This window comes from Vigna unguiculata, chromosome 3 (genome assembly GCF_037176805.1).
Source record: "Vigna unguiculata cultivar grain cowpea cultivar isolate G323 ecotype 2 chromosome 3, ASM3717680v1, whole genome shotgun sequence".
In the NCBI taxonomy this organism is placed as follows: Eukaryota; Viridiplantae; Streptophyta; class Magnoliopsida; order Fabales; family Fabaceae; genus Vigna; species Vigna unguiculata.
Window position 1 is genome coordinate 2,457,061 of NC_140794.1, and position 20,999 is coordinate 2,478,059.

The window sequence follows — 20,999 nt, forward strand, 5'->3', positions numbered from 1 at the left end:
CGGACATTTTTTTTTTTTACGATTTTTTAATATTAATAAATATGTTTTACTAATTAACAGAAAAAGTATGATTAACCTTTTTATTAAAACAAATACATGCCCATCTTTTTATCATTATATTTAAAAAATTAATTAATATAATGATATTAAAATAAAAAATTATTGAATTTATATTAAAATTATAAAAAGTATATACATAAACAAAATAGTTATTATCTTTCATTAATTTTAATCATATTTATTATTTTTTATCATAATAACTGATAAAATGACTCATATTTGCAGGAACAAGATGGAAAGGGGTATAAAAGAATAGTTACAAAATATATAACTTTCACTATATATGTGAGAAAAAATAACAGTTTTTAATTTATATTATTAATTATTTGTTTATGTGAATTTATAAAAAAAAATATTTAGAAGTATTTAAAATAACATAGTCCAGCAGTCTTGATATTGGGTGGTTGCGAGTTAAAATGTAGTTTTCAGAAACAAAAACAATAAATGTAACGTGTTCAAAAGTTACCTAGGAATTTTCCTTGAGAAAATTGAACTTTGGAGTAATTGTTTTTTTTTTTCTTTTTTGAGACTTAGCATAGTTTATATATTCAAAAGGGAAAGTTTTAAAATTGAAAACAACCTTCTTGACTCAAATGGTAAAAAAAATCCATAAATGTATAATATAGCTATAATCTATAATGGAAATTAAATAAATATCTCATACTTTTAGTAGAAAAAAATGTATTTTAATAAATTTTTAATAGAAATAGATATAAGAATTATGCTATCAATTAGTGAATATTTACTATTTATTATTAGTGAATTTTATTTAAATGTGGATTTAAAAAATAATTAAATAAAATTATTAATAAGAAAACTACTAACAATTAAAAATATGTTTATGATTTAATTTTAAAAATTTACATTTTTATTTACACTTATAAAATTAAAAAGGTTAATATTTTTAAATGTATATTTTATGGTTTAACTTGTTTTTTTTCTATTGGAAAAAATAAATTTATCTGCAGTAATATTTTATAATACAATTTTATGTATATTATGGTTTAAATTTTTTTAGAAATCATTTTTATTCGAAATTAAAAGAATACAATTTTTTTTTTCAAGTATCTTCAATTCCTACTTAATAACAACAGCACAAATTTCTTTAAATATAGAATAGACATCAAGTAAAGGTTAAATATGTTTTTTTTTTAACTTTAAGTAAAATTTGAAATTAATTTATTTCAAAATTTTAGATCAATTTAGTTTTTTATCTTTCAAAATATGTGGATTTAATCCTTTTAATCAAATTTTATTAAGTTTATTTGATATTTTAAGCATGTTTCATAATAATATTTGATTTAACATTAAAACAAAAATGTGTCAAACAGTATAAATAACAATCCTGAAATGCGTATGAAACATCAAATAAATCTAGCAAAATTTGATTAAAAAGATTAAATTCATATATTTCAAAAGATGAAAAATTAAATTGATTTAAAGTTTCAAAATGAACTAATTTCAAAATTTACTAAAGATGTAAAGGGACAAAAATATATTTAACTCAAAAATTAAATAATTAAAAGAACAATACATGTAACTTCTGATCAGCATATATGACCAGGTTACCTTTGTAAAACACTGGTTTGAAGTATCAAATCCTATTTTCTTTAACTTTTCTGTAATCATATTTTATGAGTGAAATAGTGGTCGATCATTATTATTTTTAACTAGTCAAGGATTTTAAAGTAAAACATTCCGTCCTCTAAGTTTTTTCTTTGTTGTTCATTTTGTTTCTTCTTCAGAATAGTTTAAGGCATTTATATTAAGAAATTAATATATGTCAGTTTATTCAACTTTTGAATAGTGTTTTAATTCAGTAGGTGGTGTTTGTGAGATGTTTTTTACATTAAAATTTGTGAAAGGTTATTCGAGTGTGTTATATATTTTCAAGCAACTCATATTTGATTTTGCTTTAATAAAATGAAATTTTGATTATTTTGATTATTTTTATTTAGACTTAACTACATTGTGTAATATGTGAAGTCATTATGCTATATGTTGGATGTTTATTGTGGAATCTAAGTCTTATTGAGAAAAATTAATATAAAGGAAGAAAAATCCGTAAAAATTCAATGTTTTAAGATGTTACAGACAATTATAAGTAAGAGTATTTTTGTTATTTTATTTACGTAAATAAACTATATAAGTTAATGATAACAACATCTATGACATCGACTTTTTACATGGAATTTTGATAGTTGTCAATGAAATTTAATTTTAAGACAAGAAACATGCACCGAGGGACTGCAACTAATGTTAAAATTGTCAGAAACAATAATTGTCCAAAGTTTTGGAAAGTAATGTAAACTTTTTCAAAAATAAAACATCATGAATAGAAAAAAATGAGTTAGAGAGGTGTCAACACCCGATTTTATTCCGTGATCATGAAAAATAAGAAATAAAAGTTTCTTTTAAAAATTAAAATTCAAAAGTTTTAATTTTTCTTGTTTTTAAAGAAATTAAATAAAAAAATAAATGAATTGTTGGATGAATTAGGAAATGTAAAAATGGACTTAATTATTGGCCCAACCTCTTCAAAAACAAAAAAAAATAAAAAATATATATGTAATATTTGTTTTGTCCTTATTAATGTTTCTCGTAAATAATATTACTCAGGAATTTATTACATAATTAAATATGTTCTTAATTTTTTTTATGTAAATTTGAAATTTGTCTGTGTCCAAACTTGATACAACTTAGTCTTCAAACTTTATAAATAAACAAATATAATCCTCCTAACCCAACTGAATTAAATTTGTTAGATGAGTCAAATGACATTTTTGACCAATGTTTTAGCTGTTTGTAATGTTTAACATGTTTCATCTCAAATGTCAACTTAAAACGTTGTTTAACACATAAACAAACAATAATGTTATTGTGTTATTGAGTTAAAAAAAATACATTAATTAATTTCTTAAGATTGAAAATCAAAATTTGGAACAAAGATGAACTTCACTCTCACATATAAGTTTAGGACCACATACATATTTAACCATTTACTACATAAATAACATATTGAATGTGTTGCAAATGGTGGTATGACAAATGATTTAGTTTGTCTAGGTGAAATTTTAAGTAAGACATGGTGTTTGTTTAGTAGTTAAAAATATAAAATCATTGTAACTGATTTTACCAATGAATTTTACCTACAAATTTATGAATTTTAATTATCAATGAACATTATTGTGGCTAACAAATCCATTGATGAATTAGACTTTCAATTACTAACAAATTTTTTCATCGCTCACGAATCTATAGATTGAAATTATAAAATTATATAAATAGATTTCATGTAAAAATATATGTATATAACTTTAATATATGCATATGTAATAATATTTTGAAACACTAACTTACCATATTCTATGTTTTTATGTTTTCTTAATGATGGCATGTTACATGTGTAACATTCCATTTTCGTAGATTTATACTACTAATTGTACCGTTACAAGTTAGATATTAAGCAAGCATAGTCATATGAATGAAAAAAATATACACAAGCATACCAATATGACATAGCTACGATCCTTTCAATTTTTAAAAATTCTAAAGAGAAAAAATGCGTACATCACATAAACTTTATTACAATATAACAAAATCAAGAAATTACACCATACTTTATATTTATGTACATCACTCCAAAACTTGGGACTCAAACACAACCCTCAACTTACTCACCAAAATCATCTTTACCTGTAACCTCATATGCTCACGCTATATAAGCGATCATTGCGAAAAGGTGACACAAACACAAACAACAAAAGAGGATAAGCTAATGCAAACACGAACATGCATAAACAATTTATCCCATGATATCTCAAGCAATTCAAAACATATCATTTAAAGATTCAATCATCACACCATTCATAAACACTTAAGCAAAATATAATACTAGACTCGATATCTGGATTTATGCATTGACTCGGACTCCATAAGTCGTGCATCTATCGTCAAATGAAATTGAAATCCTTAAAACCTCAAGTGTTACAGACCAGTAATAGAATTTGGTTTCCCCTCCCCATGACAAGGTAAATTCTTTAGAGTTTAAAAAATTTGGAGCCCACAACCCCAATACTAATTGTAAGAATTTCCTTCACTTTTCACCACCTAAACCCTATCATATGCATGAGTTTGTGAGTCTAATAGATTATAAGATGGCTTCGCAAAGGGTGTCCTTAGTCAATGCACAACACTAACTAACTTACATACATTTCCTCTTTAGTAAAGATATGGCCATGTAAGAAAAAAAAATAACATGCAAAGTAATAAAGCCTTTATATCAACCTTGAAATCCCTTCCTAAAAGTATAAATTTCATTTCCAATACATGAACATCTCCACCTTAGAAATTACTACTCATAAACATATATCACATGAAAAACATAACCCATAATCACCCACATAAAATAGGGTTTCCTTCCCAAAAATCATTACATATCACCACTTTCAACCTTGAATCACACCCATAATCACATGAAAAACATAAATCAGAAGATCACAAAACTATAAATAATGAAAAACGTTAAAGCCTTACACAATACATGTTGGCGCTCACTGCTGGTGTGCACAAAAACTCATTATGAAGGGAGCGCTCAACGACACAAATTGGCAGTCAACGCTGGCAACCCCTGGAACTCTCTGACTTAAGAGCACTCAATGGTGAAAACCAGCGCTCAGTGCAAGACCACTTGAGCTCACTGACTTGAGCGTGCTTAACGACATAAACCACAACTCAATGTCTTGTCACAAAATGACCATTAACTTGAATTTTTTTTTAAATTGGTGCTCAGTGCCCCTAGGCCACCACTTAATGCCATAGAAGGAATGCATGAAAACGAGAGTTTTGCTTGCTTAACTATCAATATGACATCTTCCATCTTTAATAGTTTCAACTAGTTTAAAAACACTTTCAAATGGATACCAGACAAACCAACTACACCAACCATAAGCATCTCATTTAAGCACATACCAAAATCAATAATAATTTATAAGATAAACAAACCGTAAATGAAAGTTAAACTAAGTTGGAACTATCATACCAAAACTTGAATTGCTAAATAATACATCTTCAGATACCCCCAAATCAAATTACATTCTTACTTATAAACTTGTATAACTTAATGAAAACAATTTTAACTCATAAAATAAAACCCCTATTTATCAACCATGCATTTAAATTAAGAAAGTACCATGCCCTTTTTTTTGGCAACCCCTAATTGGCCAATTCTCCATGTCCATTCTATCATAGATTAAGAACCACTACCCACCAAAATCTAACTACCAATCCACCACTGAAATCAATATTTCATACACAATCATATCTTACTCCATTCCATTAAAAATTACAAACCTTTACACAAATTATTACACATCAAATACTTCAAATTTTAAACAAGAATTAGTATGCAATAAACAATTCAAGCAGAGATCAAAGTCAAAATATAAAAATAGCTTCCCTCATATTGGCCTAGCTCAACTGCTCTAAAACCACAAAAAACGCCTATAACTCCACAAGATGCTTTATTTAAACATAAAAAACATCACAAAAACGATAAGGACATATCATTATGATCACTGATAATCATATACTCATATTAATGACTTAAACGACACATGCAACCAAAAGAAGAGCCGCGTGAAACGACAAAACAAATTGGACTGAGAAAAAAAGGCACAAAGCTAACTTACTCGAACAGATAAACTAATCGGTCCAACTTAAAGAAATTACCGCAAATATCACTTTAGTGGTTTCAAATCTACAAATGGATGAACAAATAAGAAGAACACCTATAAAGAAGTCAAAGAACTTTATAAAAGCGATTTCTAGAAAATAATGTGTTTTAAACAATAACTCATTTATATCAAAATTATTCATACAAAAAACATTTTAATATTAAAATAATAAAGTTTCACTATATTTAAAGCACTATAAATTCTAAAACACAATTTTCTAGATCTTTACAACGTAAAATCATATAATATTTCTTTTTAAATTTTTTTAATGTAGATTAAGAAAATGAATTGTAATATCATTAGTGGATTTTTGTAAATATAGTATTTAAAATATTTTTTGTATGATAATTTTTTATTTTATTGCAAGTATGATATATAATAGTTATTAATAATAATTGATCAAATAAATAAAAATAATTGTGAATATTATTATGCTTATTCGAATAATAATATCAGGTAATAATACTTGTTATTTATAAAAAGTTACACATTAAATAGTCATACCTATATTATTCTAATAATTTACAGTAAATACAAATTAGAAGAAATATGCAACAAAGATAAATTACTTTTTAAAAGAATATGCCAAATTAATATTGATTTAAACTATTTTTGTTTTTTTTTTAATATTATTTGTCACTTTTTATTTTTAATTTGGGTTAAATATGTTTTTGTCCCTTAACTTTCAATAATAAAAATTAAAGTTAGTCATTATTTGAAACTTTAAACTAATCTAACCTCCAAACTTTAAAAATACGTGAATTTAATTATTTTAACCACATTTTTTTAAGTTTATTTGACGTTTGAAATATGTTTCATGATAGGATTCCAGCTAATATTGAAGTAAAAATGTATCAAACGGTGTAAATAACTCAAATGATATCATGAAATGTCTTTTAAACATCAAATAAACTTCACAAAATTAGGTTAAAAAGATTAAATTCAAACATTTATAAAGATAGAGGACTTCACATTAGATCAAAGTTTTGAAAATGGATTAATTTTAATTTACACAAAGAGTTAAAAGACCAAAAACATATTTAACCATTTTTATTTATCATCAACCAAGAAATAATATGATGTTTTTTATTTTATCTTTAATTTATTAAATGTTAAAAATTTCAACTTATTTCTAATTTAAAACATATAAATTTAAAGTAATGAATAAGTAGAATAACATGAAAGATCTAAATTCTTACAAAAATTACTAATATAAATAAAAATTTATAGAAATTATAATTGTTAAAGTTTATCAATAATGCTCATGTTAACAACTAAGAATCTAGAACTAAATTGTTAAAATAAAAACTTTACAGAAATGCACATGTTTATACATTAAAATCACATAGACAATTAAGCCAAATATATTAATAACTCTGATCAATTAATTAAATTAATTATCTGTAGAGTGAATATATATAACAAGTATTAAATGTTAGATTAATGTTTCTGAACTTTACTTATAAATATATATAGATATGAACGGGTTAATTATCAATCAATGCACACATAAATATTTATTATACTTTTACATAAAAATTTATTACGTATTGAATGGTGTGAGAAAAAAAATCTAAAGTAACGTAAAAGAAAACGTAGCAGTTTCACAACTTTATTGTTTAAACATTTAAATTATGTATTAACTGGTAATAAATGCACATTTATGTTTTTATATATTCAATATTTATAGTTGTTATGTGCATTTATTCCATTCTTGACGGTGGAAGAAAAAGACAAATAGTGGGGTTAGCAATGACATAACGGAGGTAGGTTTTTGTTCAAAAAGTCAAGAAACGTAAAAACGCACAGCGTACTCAACGGGATGCACAAAAAATGTGAGTGCGCCTTGGGTACTCACTACCCCCCACACTGTGTCTCATGGATGCTTTAACTTACTTTTACTCTTTTATATTTACAAAACAAAATTAACATTTTAATTATATATAAAAATAATTTATTTGAATAAATTATTATTGATTTATCGGAGTATATTATTCTTAATTTTTAGTATTTTTACCCTTTTTGTATTTTTAATATTAATATTTAGTACATATATTAATTTTACTTGTAATAATAATAATAATTTTATTAATTTAAAATTAACATATAGTTATATTAATGACACACTAACCTATGATATTGATATATCAATATTGTTAATTTGAAAAGTAAGATATTACAAAAGAATTATAAAATTGAAAATTTCAATAATAACTCATTTTTAAATTACTCAAAAGTTTATTAGATCAATTTTAAAGAAAATGATTAAAAATGAAATTATATATATATATATATATATATATATATATATATATATATTAGCAAAATATTTCATTAATTTAGCCATTGTTGCTAATAATAATAGGATATAAATAAATATATTATTTTAATAAGATATAATACACTTATATTATTTATACATGTAATTTTCTTTAGTTTATAATCAATTTACTTTAATTTTAACAATTCGTAAGTACAAAATTTGTATTAAATATTTATATTTGTAATAAATGACATTCTAGTAATTTTTTCTAAATTTGAGTAACTTATATGTATTGCCTAAATTATTATATAAGGTTTTGATTTAATTTTTATATATTTAAATTTGTGATATTTTATTTTACAATTTTTATGTTTTATTTTTTATATTTTAAGAATAAAAAGTCTTATTTAATACAAACTATATTAAGTTTTATATCAAGCTAACGTAATTTAATGAGAAAAAAATTGCAAGATTTTGAATTATAACTTTTTTTTTAAATAAGTATGAACAATAATGAAAATAAGCTTCATAAGATATATGTGTAAACATTTATAATTTCTACATATTAGTCATTTAAGATTATTATTTTTATGTAAATATCATTTATATTTTTTAAAATATTTTTATGATATAAGAGACTTAAGTTTTAGAAGATTTCTTTATTCAATTATACTTGCATGACATATAAATAAGACTATTTTTTTGTTTAAAAATAAATATTTATTTTAATAACTAAATAAAAGCATTATTATATTTATATTTTATAAAAAGTATAAATTAGGAAAGTAACTGTAAGAATCCTGAGATGAGTTCACATAAGTGACGTGTATATTTAATAACGTTAAAAGTAAATAATAAAATAATAAATAAAAAGAATAAAAGGAGTGAAGAAAAAAAAGAAGCTATGAAGACTTAGAATGTTAGAAGAGGAGGGGAAAAAGACTAGGCATATAAAAACCTGATAAATAAATAGAAAAATCAAAAGAAAGTCATCCATTTCATTTCCTTCTGTGCTTCTTCTCTGGTCTCTGGCTTCCTTTGTACGGGAAGAACTCAATCTTGTCCATTTCCTTTTGTTTTTTCTCTCTTCGATCTCTCCACCTTCCTTTCGACGACTCTCTTACCACAGTTCGTGTAGTTAATCTGAGCCCTCTCCCTTGAGGTACGCGTTTTTCGTCTCTTCTTAACCTTTTGCTTCTAAACCCTTTTCAGATTTTAGGGTTTGTTCATGTTTTCACTATTTTGCTTCTGTTTTGTAAGATCAGTGACGGCTTCGTCAGTATTTGTGTGAGATTTGACTGCAAAGCTGGATTGGGAGGTTTTAGTGTTTTCTATATATAGCTTTTTGTGATTTTTTGTAATTATTGACTTGTTTGTGTCTTGTCGGTGCTTTGGTCTATCTGCCTGTTTGTGCTCTTGAGAAATTCTATTTGAATTTTGCTTGCTCTGTGTTTGATGTGCTAGACATGAGTAGCTACTGGAGTTCCTGGCTTCTAATCGGTGGATTTCATTTAATTGGCGTTAATTTTTTAATTGTTGTCTTGGAAAGTGGTTTTGTTCGGGAGAAGTATGGGTATGCCTTGATTTGCACAAGGATAGACTTGTAAATCTGGTCTTTGCGGGTTTGCTTCTGGAATTTATTTGATGGGGCCGTATTTGTGTTTAATTGTTTTCCTTTTTTTAATTAAGTTATGTAACATGCATTTTGTTTTAAGTTTGGAAAGAACTGATGTTATTGGATACTGGATGTGTTTTTTATTTGGTTATGATATCTGGACCAGCTTTTGCATGCTACTTTTTTTTTTTCACAAATCTGGTTTGCAATCTTAATAGCACTAGTTTTTTTTCCCTTACTGGCTTTTGTAATTGATGATGAGACCAATGCATACATGAATGTTGTCATTGTTGGTGTTATTAAATTTTTTATGTTGATTGAAGTGCTAAATTCTTATGTGGGTTTGTTTTGGATTTAGGGTTTCTCCAGGTGTGATTTGATTTACAGTCTCTGATGCTGAAGAATAATAGTGCTTGAAGGCTTTGCTCTTCTGTGTGAAAAATGTTGGAAGGTGGTGCGAAATTCCCGGGAATAATAGATCTCAACAAAAATAATAACAACTACTATGATTTCTCTCAAGGCTTCTACCATAAGCTTGGGGAGGGTACCAATATGTCAATTGACAGCGTTGGGAGCTTACAGACAAGTAACGGTGGAGGATCTGTTGCGATGTCTATTGATAATAGCAGTGTTGGGTCCAATGATTCCCATACTCGCATGTTGGACCACCAAGGGTTGCGGAGGCGTGCCAATGACAACTACTCTGTTGCACATAGTGCCAATCGTCGGGGAAGAGTTACCCATGCATTGAGTGATGATGCTTTAGCTCAAGCTCTAATGGACAACAGTTCTCCTACTGAAGGGCTTGACAATTTTGATGAGTGGACAATTGATTTGAGGAAACTCAATATGGGTGAGCCTTTTGCACAAGGAGCCTTTGGAAAACTCTACAGAGGTACTTACAATGGTGAAGATGTTGCTATTAAAATATTGGAGAGGCCGGAGAATGATCCAGCAAAGGCTCAATTGATGGAACAGCAATTCCAGCAGGAGGTCATGATGTTGGCTACCCTAAAACATCCTAACATTGTTCGATTTATTGGCGCATGCCGTAAGCCAATGGTGTGGTGCATTGTGACTGAGTATGCTAAAGGTGGTTCAGTTCGACAATTTCTAATGAAGCGGCAAAAGCGATCAGTTCCCCTCAAATTAGCTGTGAAGCAAGCTTTGGATGTTGCAAGGGGGATGGCTTATGTTCATGGCCTTGGGTTGATCCACAGGGACTTGAAATCTGATAATCTTTTGATTTTTGGTGACAAGTCAATTAAAATTGCTGACTTTGGAGTTGCCCGAATTGAGGTTCAAACTGAAGGGATGACACCTGAGACTGGAACATACCGTTGGATGGCTCCGTAAGATCATCTACTGCTCTTGTTTTAATATTAATATGCTTTATTGCTTCTTTGTTTCTGGCTTTTTTTGGACAGCTTCTCTATTATAGTTAACTTTTTAAAGGTATTTAAGGGAATAATGCTTATATTTCAAATGCTGCTAACAAACTGTTGCTCATTTTCTATAGCTTGTTTTCTTTGTTCCTAATCAGTTGTTTGTGAATTGTGATCCTGAACAGAAATGGCATATACAGCTGAAATAGTAATTATGCAATTTCCTTATGAGATGTATGCTTTCAGTGTACAACTTTTTTTGTTTGCTTTTTCTGGCTTTAATGTTGCATGGCTCTGGTTAACCATGTTGTATTATTTTTGTAATTTTTAATGTTAGCTAAATATTTTTCACTATAACTTAATTATGATATGCATTTTGTCTCACATAGTCTTCTTATTATACATTTTCATGCATCAAGAAGTGGAAGGAAATCTTCTTCTGTCTCATTTGTTTTGACCCAAATGGTAAGGCATGTCTACATTACCAGAAAGACAATTGCAGTCAGGTTATCCAAGTGAAGCTTGAGTGTTGTGTCATTTGTTTTAGAAGCAAGCTTTAATGATAATGGTATTTTTTGGAAGTTGCCATGATTGGAAGTTTTAAAAATTAGTCTTGGTTTTGGATCCTACTTGTTTATATTCTTGTTAAACTTTTTCCTTTTTTCTTGTGACTTGTTCGCAATTATGGGCTTATAAATTCTTTTTTGACAATGGTGCTGTCAATTTTATTTGTGTACCCAGCCTGCCCAAATCCTTACTTGGAATACAATCAATCTTTTAATCTGACATTAGAAAATTTTGGCAGGATGGATTTGTGAATCCCTGGGTATTTTTTTCTTTTGTTAAGTCTTCATATCTCTGGCTTGATTTATTTGTGTTGATGCATACACTCTGCTGGCTAGCAACTACTAACCATGGTACAAATACTTTGGTGGTAGAGTTGGCAAATCCTGCTTAGGGGATCATTGACCTAGTTTTTGATACCCTAGAACAATGCTTAAAACCTATTGCTCATTCTTCAGACAAATCCAATATGTGCTTGTCCTATTAGTAAAGTCTTTCTAGTTACTACCCCCTGTCAACCAGAAGTTAAATGAATCAAAGTGGCCACTGCTTGGTTTTCAGTTAGTGATCTTGTTGTGGTTTAGGGTAAACTGCGATGGCAAGGTGAGGCTAAGTTGTTTTTTACCGCTTTCTGGTATTTTGTAGGGCATTTTTGGCAGAGTGAATTTTTGTTTCTTGTATTTGAATTGGGGAAGTGAAAGTGGTTGTATGTTCTTGTCTTTTATGTGTTTATTATTTTAATATAATGGCGTGATTTGGAGACTGTGGATGATGCTATCAAACAAGAAAAACTAAAATGTCCATAAGTTCTTATTAAGTGGGCAGAAGTATTTAGAGAAGGGGGAAGTTGGGAAGAAGTGAAGTTGCAGTTTGTGTTTCTTTTTGCCTTAAACCAATACTCTTGGTCGGTGAGTATTGGGTATGCATTCATATATGTACCCTATACATACTGATGTGTACCTGATAGGGTTGTTGTGGCTCCTGTTTATGACTACTCAATGATCTAGTTGTCTGACTGGCATGGAATAAGGTAGACAGGATGGTGTAATCTTTAGATAACTTTCATATTCTGTTATGTTTGGTTCAAGTGAAGAATACATTTTGGTTCAAGAAATATGCCGTGGTGCTCTCCTTTAACTAATCCATCTCTGGGTGACCCAGCTGGTCTGACCTATATTTTCCCATATAGGTTTACATTTGACCATCCCTAGACCGCACTATAAGCTTCATGCTTCATGCGTTGGTTTCTTGTCTTGCTATATTGTTGCCTGCGTAGCCCTGGGTTGAAGCTTAGCAGTTTAACTATATTGTAGTATTGTTATGAAGCGTGAAACTGTTTGATTATGGGCATATCCTATTACATTCCTGCATTATCTCGTGCGTATCATGACGCAGGTGGTGATGCCTTGATGGGTCACAATCATTGCATGAGTGAGTTATGTTTCTATTTTAACCTCTTTCATGCTCTCTTCTTTGAAATAGATCCTATTAATTATTTTTTTTGTAATATTTAATGACATGTCTCCAATGTCTTTATTTGAACTGTTACACTGTCTGATTAGTTAATTTAACTGTATTGAGCGGTAGGATTTAGTCTTCTTACAGAAATGGTAACATGGAATTTATATGGAGGAATATAAATAGATAAGGTGATTGTTTCTTGTGGCTGACCCAACACAGGATAAAAGACGTGTTTATTGTTGTAATTCTCTCGGTGTCCTGAAGGGCATCTCTTCTATGCAAAAAGAAACTAAGTGGTCATGCTGACCCTTGTAAATGTTTGAGTTTTTCTTTTCAAATGCTTTACTAATATCTTGTTATGCATTTCTAACATTATTTTGGTGGTACATAAGAGATATTATTGAAACTGTTAGTTTGGTTGAATAAGCTTACTTTATTACTTTTGAAACAGTGCATGTATATATTATGATGATTGTTTTAAGTTTTATTTATCTAAGCAAAGAAATATTTTGTAAACTTAGTTGAATTAGATTGGTAGTGTAATAATATTTACAATGTCAACTGCTAATGAATTTCAATACATTCGATGATAGTTGATTTTTGTAATAGCCACTTTAAAAGCATATGTTGGGTTTAATTTGTTGACAGTTTTACAAGTGCTTCAAGATTAAACTCATTTTATTAACAGCGTAGGATTTCAATTTGATCCTTCAAAATTTCTTGTCATCATTTTAGCCCTCCAATGATTTTGTCAGCAAATTAATCTATGAAAGGTTTAATTTGTTGCCATATCAGTTTCCCAAATATTCTTTTTGTTATTTCTTCAGTCCACTTTAGACCACTGAGGTATTAATTTAGTGATGGACTAAATCTTTGAGGTTTACTAATTTGGTGACTCAGAAGGATAATACTATGGGTAAGGGGGAGTATTTAAGGCTGGACATTGATGTGTATCATTCGTAAATTGCATTACTTGTTAGATATTCAGATGAATTGGAATGCCATTTAGCTGTTTTTTTTTATGACTTTCTTATAATGATTAATGATATATTTACCTTTTCTTTCTTTCTTATTTCTTTCTAAGATTATTCTCTGCTGAATGAGGTATGTTGTTAGCTTTCTAGAACTAGCTGGTAATCAATACTAATACCATGTGGGAGATTTATGCAATTTTGTACCAGTAATTATAATGTAGATGAACAGCTCCATTCATGATACATAATATTACTAATCAAGTCAGATTGAGAGTCTGCATGTTTTCATGTTTCTTCAATCACCAAAATCCAAAATCCAGCTGTCGAATATGTTTGAAATGTAGAAATTCATAACTAGTTTTAAGTGTGTTATTTGTTTGTTTAAAAGTTAATTTGGTGTAGTATTTAGATATGTTGTTCGCTGATGAACTGCAGGGAGATGATCCAGCACAGGCCATACACACAAAAGGTGGATGTATATAGCTTCGGAATTGTTCTATGGGAACTCATCACCGGTATGCTTCCATTTCAGAACATGACAGCAGTGCAGGCAGCATTTGCAGTTGTGAACAAAAATGTTCGTCCGATCATACCCAATGACTGCCTACCTGTTCTGCGTGACATCATGACAAGATGCTGGGATCCCAACCCTGATGTGAGGCCACCATTTGCTGAAGTTGTTGGAATGCTTGAGAATGCAGAGACTGAGATCTTGACAACGGTTCGGAAGGCCCGGTTCAGGTGTTGCATGACTCAACCAATGACTGCTGACTGATCCTGCAACTGCAAATGCAAAAGTCATATAAACATAGACTGGAAAATTTGGGAGCAAGATGAAACTCTGGTAGTGAAGGGTGACTATATAATAGCTTTGTGTATTTGTGTGTTTTATTTATTTCTTCTGAAGAAAAAAAATGAAAATCTTATGTGGAGGACCTTTTGCTTATTCGGTTTCTTATTACTGAATGTCTGTTCTGAATTAGTAAAGAGGAGATGGTGTATGTAATACATGCATGTTTTACAGTTATGTATAGCTTGAGTTCAGAAGGCAATGAGATCATGGGCGAAAACTTTTGCTGTTTATGTCGCTTGCATTGCACCATACCGGGGCTTAAATTCAACTACACCCCTAAATTATCGACAAATTTTTTCTAAACATGATTTTGTTAGGAAAAAAAGGTGGCAATTTGAATCGTTATGAATTTTGGTTAAAATGTGAACTGTGTTTAAAGCTAACTAACGTGTGACGTTTTTGTATTTTCTGTGCAGGTGGATCTCATTGCCATTGGCGAATGTTATTTTTTTAGATGTTTCGTTGTTATCAATTTACTCTCGTCCTTAAATTTATCTTTTGTTTACTTTAGTTATGGACTAGAGAAGAAATTTTATTCCATCGAGTTTGATAAAATTATACTACTCTCGATTGATCTTTAACTTCTTCAAATTTTATCTGACTAGTGAATACTTCTGAAGCCTCTAACACCGCTCATTCTATAACATTCTTCATTCAATGATATTACTCTTTGTATATCTCATCTTTTTCATGTATTGCATCAAACTCCTTTTTCCGTCTAAATAGCGTATTGCTTCTAACTTTTTCTGATGCAAAACATTTGTGGAGTGCAATTAGAACTTGCTTAGAATTTGCCGTTCTTTGCTAAGAAATATTTTCAACAGTATTAGAACTTTAACTGATGCATACCAATCTTGTGAGAAAAAAAAAGAGTTAAGTAGTTTAAGGTTAAAAGTAGAGAAGAGGGTAAGAAAAATACTCCTCACAAGATACGAAAGCAAAATTGGTTTCCGATCAAAGATTTTTTCTGTGACGTTGCATTCTAGTACCTTTCCCCTTTTTATGCGTTTTTATGCATGTAAATATTTTTGTTGTAACCTTGATATATTCATCATGGGATACTCAGAGTAAATCGCCAACCAAATAAAAGTATTTATGATGAAACCACAAAATCTAAAGCTACTTGCCATTCTAGCGGGATGCTGGTATATAAATACTATTTTTTTTATTAACCACGTTTAAATACCAAATAACATGACATCTTTTATTTTATATTACATTTTTTATTTTAAAATGTAAGTAGTTTGAGATAAATCAATTATAATATTATTTTATTAAATGTTTTAAGGGGTAGGAAAATTAAGGATAGACATATAACACTTTTCATTCTAATCTAATTTCAACACTGCGTTTTAATGTTTGGCCTTTATCATTCACAAAAGCAATTTAAGTAATTAGAGTCAGAAGTTATTACATTTTGTTATGAGAGTGATAAAACTAACATTGGCCTTATGGTAATGCATTTATGAAAAGTGTAAAACCTCATCTTGGAAAAAGATAAATAGGCAATAAAATAGGATAACAATTTTGGGATGTTCTGATAAATTAATTTAAGTAAGGGAATAAAATAGGAAGAATATGTCTAGACAAAAATGCAAGGTAAAACAAGCATCTAATTACAATTTAATTTCTAAGAAGTAAAACAAAAAGGTATAAGAACACAGAATTTTAAAATAACCCTATCTGCTAGACTGGTTTCTCTTTAACTTCTGCAGTCCAGTAAGTTTTTCCAGCAACAAGAATCTTTTCAGGGTTGAAGGGTCCACTTTCATGATCCATTATACTGCTCTTCCATCTCATTGCATCAGTAATGGTTTTAATCTTCACCAGAACCTCCACTGTCTCTCTGAATATAGCAGTACCTTCAGGCCTCAAAATTCTATCCATCTCCAGTAGTATAAGAGTAATGTTGCACCTTTCACACACAACAATTGACCAAATCAAAACCAGATAATAAGACATAACTATGTGGAGAGAAACAACATAAGCTAGATAACTCATTAGATAATGTCCAAATGTTCACCCACCTGTCCTGATATATGCCAAAAACATTAGCAGCATGGATGAGATCATATGTTCTTGGATAAGTTGAAAAACCTTCGCACCAATCTTGGTAAGTTCCAATGAAACCTCGTTCATAAATTGCACCGAGTGTGTCATGGTCTGAATTTGAGGGAACAACATTCATAACCCACACTGGATATTTCATTAAGGCTGCTGCAAACCCACCAAGATAAGCATTCATGTCCATCACGTTTCTATATTTTCCTTGGTGAAGAGGAACCAGATGCTTGTAATGTGCTATTCTTTCCCTCCACAATTCGTTGTCCTTTTGAAATTTCTCCTCATCGATGTTCGGGATTGAACCACTGCTGATTCGAGGAGGGACGGCAAATGCACGCTTAGGCCATTTTTCTAGTGCCCCACCAGCTATTTTGTCTGAGCTGCTAACTTCTGGCAATGGAGTTATGCACTTTTCCAAATCTTGGTACCTTTTCAATGCAATCAAACAAAGAAAATAGCTTGAACAACCAAGATTTTTAATCATGTAATAAAGCGATCATACCCATTGTAGAAAGAACAAATCTTAGATGCAATAATCATAACACTATTACTGCTATTACCAAAATCAACATTTGGTCTTGGCAACAGTTATTTGATTATCAGCACGAAAACAATGTACTCAGATATCTCAGAGAACACATACCTATTTAAGAGATTGACATCATAACACGTTTTTCCATTTAAACAAACTAAAGCATTGAACTACTCCAAAATGAGATGTTGATTTTTACGAGTCTAGATTCTTTATTATTATTTTTGTGTGGTTCTTTACTAAACTTTCAAAATATACCGAAAACATCAGAATCAGTGAGTATCAATGTATTTTAAAGATATAGTAGAGGAATAACACAGAAAATGAGTTTAGTTGCAATAGAAATTAGCTAAAGAATTACCAAGCCCTGTCAGCATTGTCGGATTGGCATAGATGTGGTGTTTTATAAACCTGTTTAGTTTGTTTACATCCAACGTGGTTTTTAGGCTTTTGCCAAATGGCTAAGTCATCCTTCTCAACCACTTTGGTCCAGCATATGCGTTTTGCCACTTCTTCAATGGCGTCTTGTTCCTGCTTCAAATCCTCTTGGGTCCTCTCCCACCCCCTCCAGTAGGTTTTCCATCGAATAGGTGGCCCAGAGAGAATCCAATACCCACCAGGCCTCAGAATTCTATCCACTTCGATCAAGTACAAACCATCTGTGAATGGAAATCACACACACTTGATCAAGTACAGTTTATGAATTCAGCCAAAAAATGGTCCCATTTTATAGATCTTCTTGATTAGTAATACCCAGTGAAAACAAGGGCCATCATCATAAGAGAAGTGTGAATACCAAATTTTTCCCAAGGGATCAAGCAACGAGAACAATGAGCCATATCGAACGCCCTTGCTGGGTATGGAGTTCTCTGTGAAGCCATCACACCTATCATTGCTGGAACTCCTCTTTCCAATGCAAACTGGACCTGAGCTTCATGTGTATCCCTTGGTGCAAAGGACATAGCTACGATGTCCCTTTTCAAAAGATAAGCACCCCAACTTGCAACCTTTACAATTCAGATTTGAAAGAAGGAATTAAGTATAAGCAACACATCCTTCACAACAAAAACATATTTGTTGAATGAACTTCAATGAACAAAAGCAAATAGTATACACAACACACAGTGAAGATTTTTACAATACTATCCAACCAGATATTGATATGATGATACACAATGTAGAATATTTATATTGAGAGTGCATAGAAATGAGGCTAAAGATTTGATTTTGGATGTGTGCTTTAGGATTAAGATCGAGTAACTTACACCACAGCCGGTATCAATTGCAGTTCTGATAGTACCGGTGGTGAGGGGAATAAGCTCATTAATGTCATCAATGTATGCATCAGCTCCACGTGGAAACATGGTACCTCCTCCGGGGAATCTGAATCTGTCACCTTCAACTTGAATCCAGTTTTGAACGGCTTTCTCAATGCTGAGTTCTTTGTGTGGAATATTGTCATACCAAGCATAATCTCTGCTCTGAGGCCATTTGAAGGGTGGCTTATACTTTGGTGGAGCTGGTATAAGGCAAAACAATTGTTCCTCCTTGCTGGGGCAATGCCTCTCCCTATACTTCAACATATTACGGTCAAATCTTCGACCCCTATCTCGATCTTGGCACGGAGTGTATTCACTGAGTGATATGTCACATGGTGGAATATCTTGTATCCCTGCAGAATTTGTTATATCAATTTGATGGTGACTTTCGAAGTCTAAGTTTGTTGCTGATGATTGAACTGCTGAAGATGCTGTGCCTGATGAAGTTGACCCAACATTGCAGTCTACTTTGGAGTAGATATCAGATTGGCTATTGGGTGTTGGAGTGTTCCTCCATGCACCCATTACGTATGATAAAATGCACAGTCCACTCACCCCTAAAATCCATGTCAAACGGTTTCTCCTTGTTTCAAACGGAGTATGAGGTTTTGGCGATCCTTCCTTCCCCATTTTCCCTTCTGCCTTTTCACCTCTGAGCAAATTTTCAAGTAAAAGGAGTAATATGGGTTTATTATGATCACAATTGTTTGAGATACATGAAGCTGCAACAACAATGACAATTGAATGTGTTAGCCACGTGCACAGTGCTAGAAAAATGACAAAGTTATGAAAAACTCATAAATTAAAAACTCATAACTCGAAAAAAAAATAAATAAACCCAACATATTAACAGTGGGAATATGGATTCTGAAATTTAGCAGCAGCATTCTTCTGAATTGATATTCTACAGTGAGAAAGGGAAGAAAAGAGCATACCTGAAAGTTTTGAGTGAAATACAGTGTTGATATTCTACAGTGAGAATGCAAACTTCCTCATATAACTGGGGATCTATTGTTCTATCCCATTTATAAATAATCCATAGATGACAAGGTTTTGAAGTGAAGAGAAAAGCAGCAAAGGAAAAGAAAAGAAAAAAAAAAGTGAATTTGTTGTGAGATAGATAGCAAAGGTGGTGTTGAGAAGCCTAGAAGAATGTGTACATTTATTATATATGAAGATGTTAAGAACAAAAGAGGAAAACAAAAATGGTTGAAAGAAAAGGAATGTGGGGTTTGTTTGTAGCTTAATTTTGCATCTTCCATTGTTCCCTAGTTTGTAGTTCATCCAGAGAAATGAAAGAAGAAAAGAAAAATAAAAAAGTTGGATTTGGTCAAAAAAACTATTTGTTGAGATGGCAAATGATGAGACATGGTAGCCTCTATTTACTCTTCTGTCACTCATTCTATGAAGATTGTTAATTGTTTGTTCCTTTTAGTACAAATACATATGCAATATATATAAAACTAGGTTCGAGTTTTTTTTTTTTTATCCCTTTCATTCTTATCAACAATTTTATTTAATTTGGATCTTCGAATAATACTTAGGTGATAGTCGTGTTATGGAAAAAAAGTACTAAGAATATGTATCTGATTCGCAGTTTGCATCATTGTTTAGTGTTTCACTGTGGCATGTTAGGCCAATTTCAATCCAAATGGCCTACCAAATCCAACATTTTTGCCTAAAGAAAGATCCTGATATTGAACGTAATATAAAAAAAATTCATAAATTCAATACTTAAGATTTTAGATTAAAAATAATAAAAATTATACTATGACTCTTAAGATTTTAGATTAAAAATAATAAAAATTATACTATGACTCTCATTTATTTAATTCGTGCGTGAGTTATTAATTTTTTAAAAGAAAATGTATTAATCAATGATCAGTATGCTGCGACCTAAAAGATAAAAGTTAAAAAACGACAATCATAATATCATTATTCTAAAAGTAATAACAACTAATTCGGTGATTGAATTCATATCATTTATATAATTTATTCTTTAAAAAAAAATAATATATCAATAACTCATTTTATATTTTTAAATAAGTTAAATAAGAAAGTTTTTGTAAAAGTTAAAGTTAATAAATTGATTATATAATTAGGGGACAACTTAATTCATTTTATCTCTATTCTTTTAAAATGAGATGGTTCTAAATAAATAGGATCTGGATTTT

At 30.0% G+C, this 20,999-nt stretch overlaps 2 protein-coding genes across 4 annotated transcripts; one reads left to right on the forward strand and one right to left on the reverse strand.

Annotated features, from left to right (window-relative positions):
• The first annotated feature begins 8,976 nt into the window (after window positions 1-8,976).
• LOC114178512 (serine/threonine-protein kinase STY13-like) lies at window positions 8,977-15,140 on the forward strand. Of its 3 annotated transcripts, XM_028064461.2 has the most exons (4): window positions 9,025-9,220; window positions 9,324-9,376; window positions 10,032-11,025; window positions 14,493-15,140. In XM_028064461.2, the coding sequence occupies exons 3-4, from the start codon at window positions 10,115-10,117 to the stop codon at window positions 14,830-14,832; spliced, it is 1,251 nt and encodes a 416-aa protein (XP_027920262.1). In that variant the 5' UTR covers window positions 9,025-9,220; window positions 9,324-9,376; window positions 10,032-10,114; the 3' UTR covers window positions 14,833-15,140. The 3 variants fall into 3 exon arrangements, with proteins under 3 accessions (XP_027920261.1, XP_027920262.1, XP_085526360.1); XM_028064460.2 differs by lacking the exon at window positions 9,324-9,376 and having other exon boundaries at window positions 8,977-9,220; XM_085670234.1 differs by lacking the exon at window positions 9,025-9,220 and having other exon boundaries at window positions 9,319-9,376.
• Window positions 15,141-16,424: 1,284 nt separating this feature from the next.
• LOC114177500 (putative methyltransferase PMT18) lies at window positions 16,425-20,172 on the reverse strand. The gene is made up of 6 exons (XM_028062875.2): window positions 19,761-20,172; window positions 18,772-19,547; window positions 18,303-18,513; window positions 17,868-18,165; window positions 16,938-17,402; window positions 16,425-16,825 (listed from the first exon to the last, which is right to left on the reverse strand). Exons 2-6 carry the CDS (start codon window positions 19,453-19,455, stop codon window positions 16,597-16,599), a joined length of 1,887 nt encoding a protein of 628 aa, XP_027918676.1. The 5' UTR covers window positions 19,456-19,547; window positions 19,761-20,172; the 3' UTR covers window positions 16,425-16,596.
• Window positions 20,173-20,999: the final 827 nt, after the last annotated feature.